This window comes from Hyposmocoma kahamanoa, unplaced genomic scaffold (assembly GCF_003589595.1).
Source record: "Hyposmocoma kahamanoa isolate Upper Pololo Valley unplaced genomic scaffold, ASM358959v1 80, whole genome shotgun sequence".
Lineage (NCBI taxonomy): Eukaryota > Metazoa > Arthropoda > Insecta > Lepidoptera > Cosmopterigidae > Hyposmocoma > Hyposmocoma kahamanoa.
In genome coordinates this window covers 8,909,642-8,927,096 of record NW_020654051.1, presented here as the reverse complement: position 1 = coordinate 8,927,096, position 17,455 = coordinate 8,909,642, and the positions used below count along the sequence as shown (strand labels likewise).

The window sequence follows — 17,455 nt, the reverse complement described above, 5'->3', positions numbered from 1 at the left end:
GATTTCGAGTCTTCAGTTTAAGTCTCAGTATTTCAGTACGAGCCGTGTAAAGTCTAACCAAATAAACAAATACATTATGAGATAGGGGTTCTAAAGAGGATGACTTTGTTTCTCCGTCACTGTCAGCTGGTCACCTGGAACTTGAGGGCTTGCAGTTTTGTTACTACTATGAGCATTTGAATGAATAAAAACCATCAAAAATATACTATGCGCCCCGTTTTCGCTTACAAAAGATATTCACAATATTTTAAAAATGTAAAAAGAATTGCCTGGTAAGTCAATAATAAATTTTCTTCATGAGGACGATAACGATTTCTCTTTGTGTAGTTTTCTGATAAATTAAGTTTTCCAGGTACATATATTATACATTCTAGTTAAAAATTAATATCAAGAATGTCGTGTTTTGACGACATAATTTGCTTCATAGAAGATATGATAGAATTCTTAATATGTATTATCACGCAGTCTATCATAACATGTGCTTTAACAGTATTTGTGTTGATGATCTCTATGATGTACTTGAAAAGGCACGACGTACGTCAACAAACCCAAGGTCTTGGTACATCGTTAATAAATTTTAATGCTGAAGGCACTGGCCCGATGCCAACGAGTACAGGTACCAGCGGACCGCACTCCTGGGATGGACTTTATCTGCCATATCAAAAAGTTCCCGATGGTAAATTTTATCAGTGGTCAAATCTGTACAATTGAAATGTTAATAAATTACTTCATTTTTAATCAAATTCCGTTTCAGACAATTTGAACTCATTTAAAGCAGTCGGTGATGACACTCGTTCTCATTTGGCGAAGGATTACTCAACAATTGGTATGAGTGGTAATACAAAAAGTGGTACAAATGGTGCTACAAGCGGAGGTACATATTCTGTTAGAAGTAGGGCTACATATGGTGCTCCAAGTGATGTTACACATGGTACTAAAAATAAGACTATGAATGGTACTACAAGTGGTGCTACAAATGGAGCTACAAATGGTGCTGCAGGTGTTGCTATGACTAATACCAATAGCGGCTCCCGCACACAAACGAGTCCCCGCGTCGGTACTAGCCAAACTGGTGCTGATACAGGTATGAACTCTGTAGTTAATCTGTATTTTTAAAGTCTGGTCAATCCAGGGGCAAACCTGATCTGTATGTACAGGAATCTTCAAAGTGCTGCAGAACTTCAAGAAATAGAATTCGCCCGGCCCGACGGAATTAGTCGGCACGGTGACGATCTTAAAGCCTTTCGAAACGTTGGGCGACTTTCGAAATGTTATGGGTCTTTACACAACTAATTGACCCTTGCCAAGTACCGGGGCGCTCCAAGTATATTAATTAAGGTTTTAGCTTAGCTAAGTTAGGGTGCCTTCAAATTAGATGCTTGTAGAAGCGCTAAAGTGGCACGACAGTGCCGCGTCTGTAGCACTTAAGTACTTTTTAGTTTACTAATTGTGATTGCAAAAGTGGTGTGCGCGTGTCACAACAGTGGCTCTGCAACTGTGCTTTTAAATATTATATGGATATTAGTAGTGGTGGCGAAGCTGCAGCGCTACAGTGGTGCCAATGCAGCGCTTCTATAAGCGTCAAATTTGAAGGCGCCTTTACTATGGCCCCGAAACAGGAGTGAGTTCTGTCCCAACTTATTTTTAATGAAAGATGGGTAAGATAAGGGGAATTAACATGTACATAACATTAAGTGTGATCAAATTATATTAACTGAAAACACAAACAGAGCCCTACAAATCTTACTATTAGGGCTGGCTGCGGTGGATGATCAGAATGGTAAATCTAGAAGTATAGCCTTTGTAAGCCTTGCTAATCGTTTGGCATAGGAAATTTCCGAGCATAAGTAAATGTTAAATGGTGAAAAGGAAGCCCCTATAATTGCATTATTTATTGGAAATTAATAACGATCAAAGCCCCTGAATAAATGAAGAATAAAAAAAACTACTTTCTTCAAGCAAACCAGCCTTTCTGGGTTTTTACAGGCCAATGTATAGCAATCGTGACAAAAAAAAACTCGATTATTTATATAAAATATCAATGTAATAAAGATTTTTCTAAATAGATCCTCAATATAGGGTTGAACTAAATTATTTCAGAGAAAAAAGGCAGAGTCAAGAAATTGCCATTGACAAGAAGTTGTGAAAGTTGCACACAAACGGAGCATTGTTATGGGGCCGCCAACTTGTGCAGATCTTATAGCTACACGAGCTGTTGCCGTAGGACTCTTAATGTGCCAAGTGAAGATAATTATTGTTGGAGCAACAAAGTAAGTATAGCATACGTTATAAGAGACGGTATAACGAAATATTCAGCAATGGGCAGTGATAGTCAAAACAGTATGTTCTTCACATACTGAAAATCTGCTTAGGTAATTTCACCTTAAAAAACTTATCGAGTTCTTAGGTTTTCGCGATTGTTCCACATAGGTCACGGTTGACCATGGGACCTGTAAAGGGCCCGAAACGTCGGTTTGTTTGAAAAAACAAATATACGCGATTTAAATCCGGAAAAATAGTTTCATTTTCTACATAAAAAACTTACTCAAAATGACGAAGAAAACAAACGGGTATTGTTGGTTTTTGATAAATTTTAATTATATCTAAAGAGCCTATACTACCTCAAATAGCTTTGGTTGCTTCCGCATAACAGTGAAAGCGAACCGAAACGAACGGTGTAAGTACGGGAAAAATTTGAATTCAAACTGAGGTAGTATAGACTCTTAAATCCTTGTTTCCAAAATATATTAAAAAATAATAATTGGCCTAAACTGAATATAATAAGATATTATTATCATAGCTTATGAGCTTCAAGGAATGGTCGTAATTGTTTGTGGGTAATAGAAAAAATGAGCATAGATCATGCTAAAATTGTTTTTTCTGCTCTTTTTTGTTCAAGTGTAAATCAAGTACAATTTAATTGATTTAAGTTCTAGTTTCGTGCTATCCAAAAATACATTAGATACAAATTTGAATAATCGTTGTTAAATTTATTATGTAATATTTTAGAGTTCGTTGTCCAGAAGAGAGACGGAATGTGACAAATGGTAAATATTTTTGTAATAAGTCGGAGATTCAGCTTTTTTGTAAGTATTTCCTTATTTTGTTGTTTCCCTAAGATCAAACGTTGTGGAACATAATAAAAGTAAAAAATAGTAATTTATCTGTGATAACCTATTATCACTATTATAAACTCCTAAGTTTAAGGCTTAACGATACTAAGTTTAACCACACTTACATGCACTAAAATGTATTACCGGTCCTAAAAAGCTTTGTATCCATGTAGTGACAGTGAAAATGACGTCGCACATTTTACTTCCGCTCCGACGTAAAACGCACTACGCCTTTTTCACTCCTAACACACCAAACATAAGCTTTTTTAACCGGCTCAAGCTGATTCGGCATTAGTGTCTGACTCCATAAGTATGAAATTCTGGTCAACAATAGATAAAGAGTCTTTTGTAGCAGAAAAGCTTACCTTACCTATTTCTGCCGCCAAGCACTAAAAGTGGCTTTCCACCGGCGAGGCGAAACGAAACGAGGCGAGACGAGTATTGAAATTTATATGACAAAATTTTAATTCTCTTCTAGCCCATCTTCGGTGGAAATGGTCTGGATAGACGATGATGGGCGAGGCGAGAATTGAAATGTGTCTTGATGTAATATTGAACCGTATTGGTGCCTACGTAGAGTATTATACACTGCAACGAAAACACGATTTCTCACCATGGCTATTAATATCAATCACAAAATAGTGCGGTACGTATGATTTGAGATTTAAAAAAGATGGTTTCATCTAATTCTTCTTCCGTTTAATAATAATAATTTACGGGACATGTTACCTCAGCCGCATATTTATCGCTAGATGAACTGAACAGCACTGAATCTTCACTATCCACAATCACTGAGCGAGCTCGTGGTGGAAATAGGCCGGCGAGATTTCAATTCACGTCTCTCCTCATCTCGTCTCGCCTCTTAGGTGAAAAACCACCTTAATGTGAGCTTTACCTACTGCGTTCCGGTTTTGAAGGGCGAGTGTAATGGTAAAATTACAGGTACAAGATACTTGTCAACATAACTCTCTGTGTGTCAGACGCAGTGGCAGTGCCCCTCAGATCTTTGTGATTAAGGATGCATTCAAATTAGACGCTTGAAGAAGCAGTGGCGCGACTGTGGCGGTACAGCCGCGTGTGCTGCAGTGTAGTGTAGTGTTGCAGTCATTTCTAGTTCAGTGCCACTTTGGCGTCACTGCGCTTCTATAAGCGTCTAATTAGACTCACTCTGAAATCTCAGAGTGGCACTGCAACTGTTATGAACAGGCGTGTTATAAACATAGATAATGTACATTAGTTAACATTAGAGATGAAACGGATATCCGGTATCCAGCCTATCCGGCGTAAATTGTACTATCCGATCGGATAATGGGACAATATCCGGCCGGATATTTAAAACTGACAAAACTTCGCAATCAGTAAGCCAAATTAATTTATTTATTGATAAAAAGGATAGTAATAGGATAAATAAATAGCAACTACATGATCTTTGACAATCTGTTAATTACTTGTAACTCTAAAGAACTATGATGTTAGTTAAAGTAATCTGTAAATTTAGTAATCAAATTTCAATAAAGGCAAATTATGGTGGATGAAGATCAGTATTTCTGCAATAAATGGTAAAACTCGGTTCTGTTTATTTTCATAGACAAGACCAGCTTCAGAGGACAGGTTGTCGCTATAAATTTTTGCAAACTTAAATTAAAACTTAAAGTTAAATCTAAGTACTCCTTGATATTACCAGACCATCAAATAAATGGGTCGCGTTTACGACCGATTAGATTTGTCTTCAAAACATAACGATTTAAAATTGTTGTTTTCGAATGAACAATGTATAACGATAATAATGAAAAGTATATTTAAAAAAATTTTTTCGGCAAAAACTGATTTTAAGTTTTAAAATAATTTTTAATTAGATCACAAACAAATAATGAAATAAAACTGAAACAAAGGAGTAACGGGCGAATCAAGTGCTAGGCTTATACTTATGAAATAAGAACTAGACATTTTAATATGGACAAAGAACGATGTAATTGTTTTTTTTCCGTTCCCACCACAAAAAATTTGCATTCAGTACAACAAACAGCACTGATATTAAAACATTGCTAAATTGGCTAAGTATTTTTTTTTTTCACTGTTGACATTTTTCTGTTGTGTGTTTGTTTGTATTATCGAATAAATTTATCGGTTTAATAAAAACCAAGTGAGCACAACAACTCAAATTGTCAATGTGAAAGTGATACCATTCACTAATCAATCAATTCGATTCACGCTATAAACCTGTCGGGACATGTCTGCGACTGTGACTCCGATATCCGGCAGCCGGATATCGGGCTATCCGGTCTAGTTGCTCGCCGGATATCCGGTATCCAGCCAAACCACTATCCGTTTCATCTCTAGTCGATATTAGCATACTCTAAATATTGTCTACAAGTTTGCAAATCTGGTATCTACAGTCAATGCCGTACGAACGGCGGCGGTTTGTCTTATCTTGATATATGTGGTTTGCCAAACGTCGGAACAATGCTCTAAAACGTAGCAGCAAAAAAGACCTCCTAAGACATTATATTTCTATCGTTGTCGTCTGTATATTTCTACCGTTGTTGTGTTATTGTCTAATAAGGCATGTAAATATCTCGATTTTTTTATAGGTTTGTTGTTTAAAATTGTCAATTTCATTCTTAAACACTTAATATTCTGTTATTAAATATATATTATGATGTTAAATATGTAGTCATATTTTGGAGTGTGAAAGACACAATTACGTTAAAAAAAATGTAAAACATCTGTTATCAGCACAATATCAATGTAAAGTGGAACAAGAGAATACTTAATACCAACATTTTTTTCTAAACATAGTATCTTAGACGCTTTCTTATCCCAAAATGTAAAAATAATACTTTTGTTTATATTAATCAGTCTTAGCACACGCAATGGTCCGAGCAGAAAAACAGTCCCTAGTTTGCCAACTTGTTCTGGATTACGTAAGTATATTCATGGTTTGTTACCTAGCCTAGACAAACTGCGATTAGTCATACTATATCATTTTGCTTATTTTAGAAGTGTATTAGACTTACAGAATTAAAATTCTTAGGCTCTCCAATTACAGGCTTCAACAGCAAATTGACCGAAATTGCTAAGATATATATATTTAGATCTCCATAAGCGCATGCCCATTTGATAAAAAAAAATGTTATGCACTTAGTTTAGTCTACTGGAGTGCTTGAGACAAATATAGGACAAACCTTGAATAGGTTTATGTAGGGTCGGACACTGTGAAATTATACTTATTCCTTGTGAAAGACTTATATACTTACTTATATTATACTTGTGAAAGAGTTCGTCAGGAGAAGACCTGCCACCTTACCTACTTCGGCCACCAAGCAGTAATGTAAGCATTACTTCGTTCCGAATTTGAAGGGTAAAGTTGCTGGTGAAATTACAGGCACATGTATGTCAACTTATGTTTCAGGTTGACGGGAACGGTGGCAGTGCCCATAAGATATTTGCGATTTTAAGCTCTGCATGGCACTGCAACTGTTATAGATAGGCGTGCCGCTTACCACCAGGCGCACGTCTTGTTCGTTCCGTCTCTTAATATCATAAAAAGCAAGGAATTATGAACATTTCTTTTATAATCAGATCCAAACCGGTCATGCTTATTTGTCAAGACAAGCACACAGTCCTGTTGTACGCCACCGCCCTGCTGCCGGCGTTAACAACAAATCAAGTGAAAATTGTACAAAAATAAAAATGATTTTTATAGAAAAATCAAGGAAAATATGGTGCGTACAAAATGTTTTTGATTATTTATTGTTATTATTTATTTTCACTGACAAAAGCAGCTTAAGAACTAAGTAAATCTGTGTCATACTACGATTTTGGTACTACAAACTACTTAAGTGAGCGACAGGCGCACGTGGTACGTTTGAAAAGCCTGTGTTACGGGTCACCTGACTCTCACCCCTCGAACAAGAAAATCTGCTTTTGCTATTGTGATTTGATTTGATCTACGATTAGCTTTGTGATCAGTTTTGAAAGTTTATTATACATGTAAATTTAAGAATAAATCGCTATTTATAGTTTGTGTCATTAAAAGTTGTTTACACTCACTTTGCCAGCATTACCGGAAAGGGCGAGTGACAACTCTAATATCATAATAATTAAATCATGTATTATTCGTTGCTCTATTGCCTGGTCGCAGATTTATGTCACTAGTTTTTCAACTAAATACCTAGGTGGACCCTGTCAACTATATACCTATCTCAGTCACTTTCATACTCTGCAAGACTATGGTACGTGTACTCAACAACCATCTTCTTTCGTACCTTGAAGACAACGATCTTCTCAGTGATCGCCAGTACGAATTACGACGAGGGCGATCTACTGGGGATCTTCTTGTGTATGCCCATCACATATGGAGCAAGGCTATAGAAAAGCAAGGCGAAGCACGTCTTTGGACATTTCTAAAGCCTTTGAGAGGGTCTGTCAAGCAAGCCTTTTAAGTAAGTTATGAGCTTCTCACTGACCTTTGCAATTGGATCTCGGATTTCTTGAGTGAACGTTCGATTCGAGCGGTCTTAGAAAGTTACTCTTAAGAGAGTTTCAGACAGTACGGAGCCCGGAGTTCCTCAGGGTTCCGTACTGTCTGAAACTCTCTTGCTGCACATGAATGATATGTTAATTCTAGGTACCTTTGCGTATGCTGATGACAGCAAAGTTGTAGATAGGTACTTCACCAATGCAAGGGTCAGTGAAGAGGAAATCCAGTCTTGTCAAAGAGACCATGGTTAGCCTTTTGGATTTGACACTCCAGTCATTGGGACGATGCCAATACGCACTACTTGTTTATCCCGTCACTTGATATTATAAAAAAAGTTTAATTGTTTCTCCATACAAAGTTTCATCTCCTATTTCACCCCCTTTAAGATTTATTTTTATGACAAAATGCAGCCTATGTCCTTCCCCTAGGTCCCATCTAACTCTACGCCAAAATTCACCAATATTGGTTCAGCAGTTTAGACGAAAACTTAACAGACTGAATTATAATTGCATTTGTAATATTAGTTTGTATTGTTCACAAAAATAAAAAAGCGCAGTAGTAAGTATACTGGGTGTTATGTAGTTAATTCAAAACGTTTAAAGCGTTTTAATGTGTCACAAACGTTTTATATGTTCGAGTAAATTGGAATTTATAACAATAAATCTCTATTATCTCGCACAAAGTTAACTTTTTAACTTTGTGAGAGAGTTTAACTGCCTCTGTGATCAAATGGCTACCATGCTTGTCTGCCACGCAGAGATCCCGGGCTCGATTCCCGGGCCGGGAGGTATATTTGTATGGCCTACATTTATTTCTCTCGTGAATTTGGGCGTAATTTGTGGTTGTCTACGTGTATGTCCATGGCACCTATGATACGGCGTTAACCTAGTGCGGGGCGTAAAATAAAGAAAAAAGTCTCAGAATATATTACTAGTGACTTATCTAAATATTGTTACATCATTAAGGGTCGTATTCCAGAACTCTACTCAATGCTTAAGTTAGGACTTGAGTATGGTTTAAAACACTAGAAATCATACTCAAGTCCTTGCCATTAGGGTCGTATTTCCAGTGCTTGTGTTTCCAGTGCAATCCTGACTTGAGCATTGAGTAGAGTTCTGGAATACGACCCTAAGACTGTGTGAGAGCTGGCTTTCGTACAGATCAGATCACCAAAGTGGTTTGTTGATTGCATTGTTTACAATGAATGATTATTTTTTTAAATCTAGTCCGTTATCTAAGATTCATAAAAATATTATCTATGAGACTAAAACCACTTTGTAAATATTGAAATCAAATGTAATGACTGTTTAATCGGGTCGACTGGACATGCTTGTATGAAAACTGTTTCTCTTTGCAACTGTTTCACATTGTTCTTCTCAGTGGTTTTATCGCAGTTTTGGTTTAAACGCCTCCCGCAGTTTTGTAGTGACCTTTACGTAAAAATAGTCTAATATGGGTTTTAGTTTTTTCACATTAGGTAAATGTTCACAGTGTATAAATAATTTTGGTAGCTATTTCATTTAAAATAAGTACAAGTACAAGTACAGTAAATAAATCTACAAACTACAGACGGCTTTCTAAAGATTGTAAATATTCCTAAAATTTAATTTGGTTACCTAGAACGGGAAACCAAATTTTCGATTTGCTATTCAGTTGCACGCGCATATTTTGTATTTATTTATTTTAACTTAGATCTATAATTTGTTAAGTACATACTTAAAGCTATTTTATTTTTATTTTTATTTATTTATGCAGGACATTCCACATAGAAAAACTAAAAATATTTTACGAAATATTAACAAAATTATTGTTGTTTAAAATATTAAAATATAAATTTCAGAGAATTTATTGAGTAATATAAAATTAATTGAAATGTAATTTATGTATTTATAATATCACCTAACCTTCTTTTGTAACTGTTTATCAGAAGACCAATATCTAAATCATGGGATTTAGAAAGCGAGTTATACGTCCTGCATAGCCTTGGCAAAAGAATGAAATGACCGGGATTCCTTTGTGAACCTGGTACGGCAAAAAGTTGTAGGCGCTTTTCCTGAGCAATCTACAAGGAGTATTGAATTGCAACATATTCAATAACTGAGGGAAATCTAATGAACTGTGAACAAGTTTGTGTAGAAATTTTTACTGGACTTTATTAACTCTTTCTACGGTTGACCAAAGAAGTCAAGTTGTAATGCTTGAGTCTATGTGAGTACCCCGGAAGTCTCCTAGTCCTAAAATCACCATATGTCAAATGATATAGAAAGCGTTTTTGAATACTTTCCAAACGTTTAATGTACACTTCGTAATGTGGACTCCAAATAACACTGTTGAATTCTAGCCCAGGTCGTACTAATGCTTGAAAGAGTTATATTTCTTAGCATTACGCAGTATGAAACCCATCATCCCGAAACCCTTGTTTGCCGTTTTTATAATATGTGAGTCAAACTTCAAAATGTCTACTAAAACCCCCAACTCCCGAATCTCGTCTACCGTCCTTAATTCTTGTCTGTCAATATTGTATTTGTATAAAAACGTATAGGGTAACATTTAGCAATATTTAAATCATTTTATTTGACGTGCACCAAATATACTATAAATTATTGATATCTTCTTGCAGTAGTTCCGAATGCTTGGAAGACTTTATTGGTTTTATTATTTTAAAACAATGAATTATGTCGTTAATAAATACGTTGAAAAATGTAGGACCCAAGAGAGATCCTTGGGGAACCCCAAACAGGGCAATGTAAAAATTTAGAATGCCGATGAGATAAGTACGACTTAACCCATTCAAGCAACGACCCATCAATACCCGAAAGCGACAATTGGTTTAAAAGGATTTGACATGTATGTACCATATGAATGCAATAAATATATTGGATATTGATTATTGAGTATAATCGACTTTATCGAACGCTTTACTGAAGTTAGTATACATGCCGTCCACTGGGATTCGCGATAAAGTGAATATACCTGCAAGTCCCTGTATATCTTTGTTTTATAATTTCATTACACCATGAATCAGGTTAGATTTTTATACCTAATTTCGGTTGCAATTTTTTTGTATACGTATTCTAGAATATTATCATGACTTATTAATTAATATCTTGAAATTTTATTTAATATTTCACGGTAATACACTCGAATACTGAAATAATAAAAATTGCCACCAAAATTAGCTTGAGAAAACTAACCCGAAAATTACCAAAATAGTTAATCTTTTTGTGTCACTAACCCGAAAAATTACGATAATCTGAAGAATTCTTTATACAGCTTCTTCTCAAAATACTCTTTTTGATGTTACAGTGTAGGGGTTTCACAGGGTAGTGTAGGTTGATTATACTCGTATATTAATAATAAACTTTGTGTCTAGGTTATGGGCGAGGTTCACCCTTGTGAAATCCGGGCTGAAGAAAATTTAAACTTTTTTCATGTAAATTTTAGTTGGCTGCAGACGTTAACAACAAATAAAGTGAAAATTTTACGAAGTTAAATTGAAACTGATTTTTTTATTTAAAAAAATCGTAAAGAAAATGTAGTGCGTAAAAAACGTTTTATAGTGTTTTGATAATTCAAAAGTACCTATCCATAGCTTGTGTCATGACACAATGACAAATTGCAGTTATGAATTTGAGTCATTTAAGTAAAAAAATCATAAATACTTTGCGTAAATTAGGCGAATGAGCGAGTGACACTCTATATTATCATAAAATTAAATAATATTCGTTACTCTTCTCCTGGATCACAAGATTCATATTTTCTAGTTTTTCTGTTACCTATATAGTTAGTATTTAATTTCTCAGGAAATACCTACTGCTTTCCACAACTTTATTTACTATGACGATACCGATGGATGGGTACACTAATTGTATTATTTTTAAATTAACTTTGTTCACAAAAATAAAATAGTCCAGTAACATAAAGGATGTCAGGTAGTTAAAATTTCACCCTTGTGTACTTTGGAGTAAAGAAAGTTTTAAAATTTTTTATCTTTTTATCCGAAGTAGCGACAGTTTACTAAATTTCGGAGTAACAAATTTTTAAAACTCCACAAAGTTCCTGCTAAGCGAAACAAAGCTGCGCAAATGGTTGCTGTTATCCGACATGCTGACCAACATGTTCGTAATGAGTGGTGCGCTTTTATTATTTGAGTTCTCGGGATAGTGTTTACCTAAGAAAATTAATTTTATTTGTTTATTTAAAACTGTAGAAATAAAAAAACCGACCTCAAAAGTACGTGGAATTACGTCTATTTGCTAAGTTTCATTGAAATATCCCCTAGTTCGCCACTATACAGGACTTGATACTGGAGATAATAAAAATAGGTTCTCACTACGACACTACTCAAAGTATATCGAGAGAAAAACGCCTTGAATTGGAGAAATAGCAAAATCAACTAAATAATTCCTAAAAGTAATTGCTCCTAAATTAAAGTTAGGCGCTATTTATAAAAATGAATGTTCATGCGTGAACAGCCACCTTTTGAGGTGGATGATTTTCTTCAAAATGAAATGGGACCACTATGGAAATATCCCCTTTCCAACAAAAAAAGAATCATGAAAAAGAAAAAAAAAAGAACATACAGTCGAATTGAGAACCTCCTCCTTTTTTGAAGTCGGTTAAAAAATGAATAATTATTGTGATTATATTAGCGTTTCTTTCACTTCCCTCTTCTACCCAGCTGCACACATCATATTATTTACAAACACGTATCTAAGGATACGTATGATTATTTCTCGTAATACTATAAAATGATTCATGTATTGTGTAAATACAAATATAACGTCCACTTACACCTCGTTGATCTTTTTTATAAAATTGCATTTTTTTTCATACGTAAATTTATCCGCTTTAATTTTCCATAATTTACATTGGCCCGAATACTACCCGTGAAGTGCCAAATAAAAAATAAATAAAAAAAATGCGTAGATGGGTCTACGAAAAAATAATGTTTTATTCTCTTTAGTTCATCGCTTCATCTCATAGATGAAATACCTACTTGTACCACAAAATGGCTCATTAACAACAAAATAAATTATGAAGTAAAATACCTTAATCTAACATGGAACCGATGACTTTATACTGCCTATCAAAATTTTAAGCATTAAGTTGAAAACAATCATGGAACAAAATTAGGATGGCGAGGCGAAACGAAGCAGGTATAACCTAATAATAATTTTCGTTATTTGTATCGAAAATTCATTAAAGTATGTGTACAACAGATACTTAAAGGGTGCCACACATTAAAGAGATACTTATAGGGTCCAGGTGCCACACATTAATGAATGCATACCATCAAGTCTCCATTGAACTGAACCTTTAGTACTTTAGCAGTAGTTTGTGCCACATCGAAAAAAATTATTACATACAATATTTACCTAATAAAAACACTTACTGACAATACAGTTGCAGTCAACCGGTCAGCTATCAACTCGGACGTGTTGCAGATGAATAAGACGATGTAAAAATATGAATGTTACAAATTTCAGTACGCTTTTCATGTCGTATGTTGTCATTATTATTCCGCAGTGTCCTTATCTCCTCGACGCAGACATAATTTACCCAAGTCCCATAGGAACTTCGACAGTACTTTCGAAACTTACTGTAGAAAAAAGATGAGCAGTCTAGGCGACAGTGCCACCGAATTACTTTGGGCTCTGTGCAACGCTATAGAAGAAAATTATATTGTTGTGATCAGCATCCTTTTGATCATAGTGCTGGGGTTCCTTCTTCCAGACATTTCCCACAAGGTACAAGTCCGCAGTGATGTGAAAGCCATGAAAAAAGTTTTGGATCTAGTCACGGTTAGTTAAAACGATTCGCATTTCTAATAGGATAACAGAGGAAATGATGATAATGAGGATTATGACGGGGATAACGCTGGTATTGAGAAACCTGGTAAATACGACGAAGTGGAACATATGTTTATCTGAAGTCATAAGCTCGGAATAACCATTACCTACAACCACAGCACTCACTAGTAGGTAGCGATTCATTTGTAATTAAAGGATACTAATATAAAACTGCATAATAAAAACGCCTGGACGCAGACACACGTAGTGTTTCATAAGTTGAGTCAAAACCAGGTACTTTCACTTCTATTTTAATCGCGTGTCGCATAAAGGTTTTGCCCTAAAATGAATCTAGCCCAGACATTATCTTCTTTGCAATTTACCCTTAGACACATGTGGGACGTGCGGAAGTGGCTTGCTTGACCACGGCTGATGACATTTTTTGTCTCAAAGATCCCAAGCATGACCAGAACACGGAAACTGTTAGTAAACGGTTAATCAAAGTTCCCATTTTATTTCATATTTACTATGCTAGTTCTTTGACAGTTTTTTCGACTTTTCCTCCGATCTTTTCAGAAATATGGTGACCTACTCATCATTTAGAGTTAGAGTCAAAAAGTCGTCAAAAGATTGTCAAAAAGTATTTGATTACATGTTTATTGAGTTCTTGGTTTAATATGTACTATATGCCTATTGAAAATAAAACTATTTTTTGGATCTAAATAGTGTATATTTGTTCTTATACTTATCATATTTATATTTAACAAGGAAAAATTCCTTCGATCCGGGACACAAATCAGCGACCTCGCCATACCGGGGCGGATTGGATGTTTGTTCGAACTTCTTTAGTTTGTTTTAATAATAACAAGAAATTAGTGGAGTATTTTCACATAACATATATGAATGTCATATTAGTAAGAAAGAGTTCTGATATTTAATAAAACAAATATACGCGATTTATATCCCAAAAAAAATATTTTCACTTCCAATATTTCGTAAAGCCACATGTGATGTTAATCATACGTCAAAAATTTCTTTATCACATGAAATTCACAAAAACTATACGAACTACATAAAACAAAATAATTTTATAACGCTATCTCGTTCGTAGAATATTTGAACCTCTCTACTAAAAAGTTGTCATTTTGCAGATGTGGCCTTATTACATCAAGGTTGTGATTCGATTGCATATTTAGATATTGAATTCTTTTTTGTGCCAAGATGAAATTATTTTCTTGAAATAAAAATTTTCGTTATAAAAACTTCAGTTTCAGTTATACCGGTCCCTTTATTTCCATTTTTCAGTTTTTTCTTTGTTTGTGCCTTTTGTTGTTTTTTGGTGATGCATTATTTATTATTCTTACACGCAGAATCTACGCGACCTATCCGTACGCACAAGCAGCGCCCTGCGTTCAACACATTCGGAGCCAGTGCATGTCGAACAGAAAATTGGTTTCCTTCAGCGATTCTATTTCCCATACAAAAACGCCTCGCACAAGGTTAAAATCATCATTTAAAACAGAGTAGTAAACACATAGGTTACAGCAATATTAACTACTTAGTTTTACCCAGCGGTGCATTTTAAATCGTTTCTATTAGATCTATGGCTGAGATTACAAAAGGAACTTGGAATTCTGCTGAGCAAAAATGGCGAGCTAAGGAAGTTTTTCGTATTCACAAAAAGAACTTTGTATGTTTAAGCAAGAAATTCGAATTAAATTCAAAGTTCAATTTAATTTCTTGCTTAGACTAAGGCAAAGTTTCTTTTTTAAATACGAAAAACTTGCATAGCTCGCCATTTTTGCTAAGTCCTTCGACGTTCCAAAAACTTCGTTTTGCTAAGCCCAAGTTCATTTTATAAATCTGATCCTAATTTTACTGTCCTTCTAGCACCACAACTGTACATTTTTCACAGGGCCGGGCTAGCTGTCCGGCACAATCATCAGTTTTTAACTACAACAGATTAGTGCTTCGAGGATTTATTTCCTTATTTGTCAATTTTTTTTACTAATTACCATATTTTCTTGAAAAATCTCTTAAAAGTCAGAATCACAATCATTCATCGATGTTCTCGTGTTTGGGCAAATTAACAATGTACGTTAAGAAAGACATCGCCTTAAGAACAAAACTATTAGTAGAAATTGTATCCTAGAGGTTGGTCATTGTCATTTAATATTTTAAAGTGAGATAGTAGCGATTTAAGTCCACATATTTTTCCTAATAAACAAGACATTTACGAAACTAGGCATCGGTAGACTACGCGCCTTCGAAAAAGGATTAATAAAGCATAATACTTGAATAAATGTAAAGATAGGTATCAGCATTAAATAGAGAGATAAAGATATTTATATGTAAGCATACATGGTATATACAATTTATATGTTTAATAATAATAACGTAATTATTTATTCCGACGACACATTTTTTTAAGGTCTAATAGTGCTGGTAACTTACAAATATAACTGAAAAACCAGGCTAATGGTAATAATAATAAATAGTTGCACAAAAATAAAATTATAAAAAAGGTGACAGCCGACTCTCAGATCTCTCACCCGCATCCAGACCCAATAGTCTCTTGAGAGACTATTCAATCAGGACCCGAATGAAAGAGTCCATAATGGTGTCCGTCAGGATGGCTAGACCAAAAGAGATATACGAGTACAAATCAAACTGCTTGTTCGTGCTCATTATTTACTATCTATTTTCTACTAGTTATTAAAATAGTTACATACAAAAAGTAAATTATATACTGCTAGAACAATGAAAAACGTAGAGTGGTCCTGCTAACCTGGCGTCAGAATGGCTGGCCACTTTATTTCTTTAATATTTCCGTTAGCGTAAAGGTAGAAAATATGTCAATAAAGGTACTAAATATTAGAAAATAGGTAATGAATAATGAGCACAGTGTGATTTGTATATCTCGTTTGGTCCAGTCATCCTGACGGACACCCATAATGGGTAGGACATATCTATCAAGTATGACCTGTAAAATAGTGTTGGTGCTTCCCCTCAGTCTGCTGAGCAATGAAGCTGTTTTTTTGCGGATAATGGCATTGAAACCATCAACTCGCGCCTCTGCAAACATAGTAGACAGCAATTGGCATACAAATATTGAAAGCAAAATATTAATGTATGCAGTTCTTGTTAAAGTCATAATTACATTTAATTAAAATTGAATAATTTAAAAAACAAAACAAAACATTATGATTTGATAAAAAATAAGTACGCATGTCAAAATAATAAATATATACAGGAGAGTCTTTATTGCCTCATGTACAGTTTTTGTAACGGAAAGCTGCAAAATTGTTTCAGGAAATTGCCATAATGTCCTACGTATATACCCACTCATTCGACGCCAAAAAACCAGTGAATGCTACTAGTAATGCACCCGAAATTTTGTAAAGTGAACTCTTATTCCTATAATAAATATTTCAATAGCAGTGTATTTTGTTGTTTCATTGCATGTTGTGAGTCAAAAGGAACTTTTGTTATTTAATATTCTAAGTAAGTAATGGCTGACCAGCGAGTGGCGAAACGCATCTTTTACTCTGAACTTGAGGAAGGCAAGCGTAAGCGTTGCGAACAATTCCTTAGGTACAAGGATGTACTCAAGCGTCACATGAAGAAGTGCAACATAGAGCCTTCGCATTGGCAGCATCAGGCTGCCAACCAGCCGGAGTGGATAGTACTGGTCAATATCAAAGTTTGTACCTATAACCTGTACGCGCACAGGAACCTTATAAGTTCAGGTTCTGACCCAAGATCAACCAGTATACAAGGTGTCACACCTCTCACTTGACTTCAACCGGTCCTCGAAAGGCTAGTACCTCGGGTGAGCCGCCCCGGGAGCATGTACAGTACCCTCCCCATTTTCCAGATAGGTACCTGATCTGTAGGCACGCTCACTTCTCATCATTGCACAACTAGCGGTTCCACCGCTAAGCCTTTAAGTCCACTACCAAATCTCCTCCTTGTATGTAACAGTAGAGCTGATTGTGAACTACCTGTACTGTACTAGATGTACTACCACCTTACCTATTTCTGCCGCCAAGCAGTAATATAAGCAT

General features: G+C 35.2%; 1 protein-coding gene across 4 annotated transcripts; it reads left to right on the top strand.

Annotated features, from left to right (window-relative positions):
- The first annotated feature begins 208 nt into the window (after positions 1-208).
- Positions 209-16,833, top strand: LOC113233861. Of its 4 annotated transcripts, none has more exons than XM_026469085.1 (11): positions 209-272; positions 353-676; positions 755-1,084; positions 2,101-2,270; positions 3,010-3,047; positions 5,973-6,037; positions 6,696-6,838; positions 13,126-13,400; positions 13,778-13,870; positions 14,759-14,887; positions 16,701-16,833. In XM_026469085.1, exons 2-7 carry the CDS (start codon positions 394-396, stop codon positions 6,770-6,772), a joined length of 963 nt encoding a protein of 320 aa, XP_026324870.1. In that variant the 5' UTR covers positions 209-272; positions 353-393; the 3' UTR covers positions 6,773-6,838; positions 13,126-13,400; positions 13,778-13,870; positions 14,759-14,887; positions 16,701-16,833. The 4 variants fall into 4 exon arrangements, 3 of the variants coding, with proteins under 3 accessions (XP_026324870.1, XP_026324867.1, XP_026324871.1); XM_026469082.1 differs by having other exon boundaries at positions 13,778-13,881; XM_026469086.1 differs by lacking the exons at positions 13,778-13,870; positions 14,759-14,887; positions 16,701-16,833 and adding an exon at positions 13,431-13,621 and having other exon boundaries at positions 13,126-13,346.
- The last annotated feature ends 622 nt before the right edge of the window (positions 16,834-17,455 follow it).

Coding starts and splice junctions, on each gene's coding strand:
- LOC113233861 (XM_026469085.1), top strand. CDS start 394: ATGTCGTGTTTTGACGACATAATTTGCTTCATAGAAGATATGATAGAA. Junction 3,048..5,972: donor GAGACGGAATGTGACAAATG/GTAAATATTTTT, acceptor TATATTAATCAG/TCTTAGCACACGCAATGGTC. Junction 6,038..6,695: donor GCCAACTTGTTCTGGATTAC/GTAAGTATATTC, acceptor TTTTATAATCAG/ATCCAAACCGGTCATGCTTA.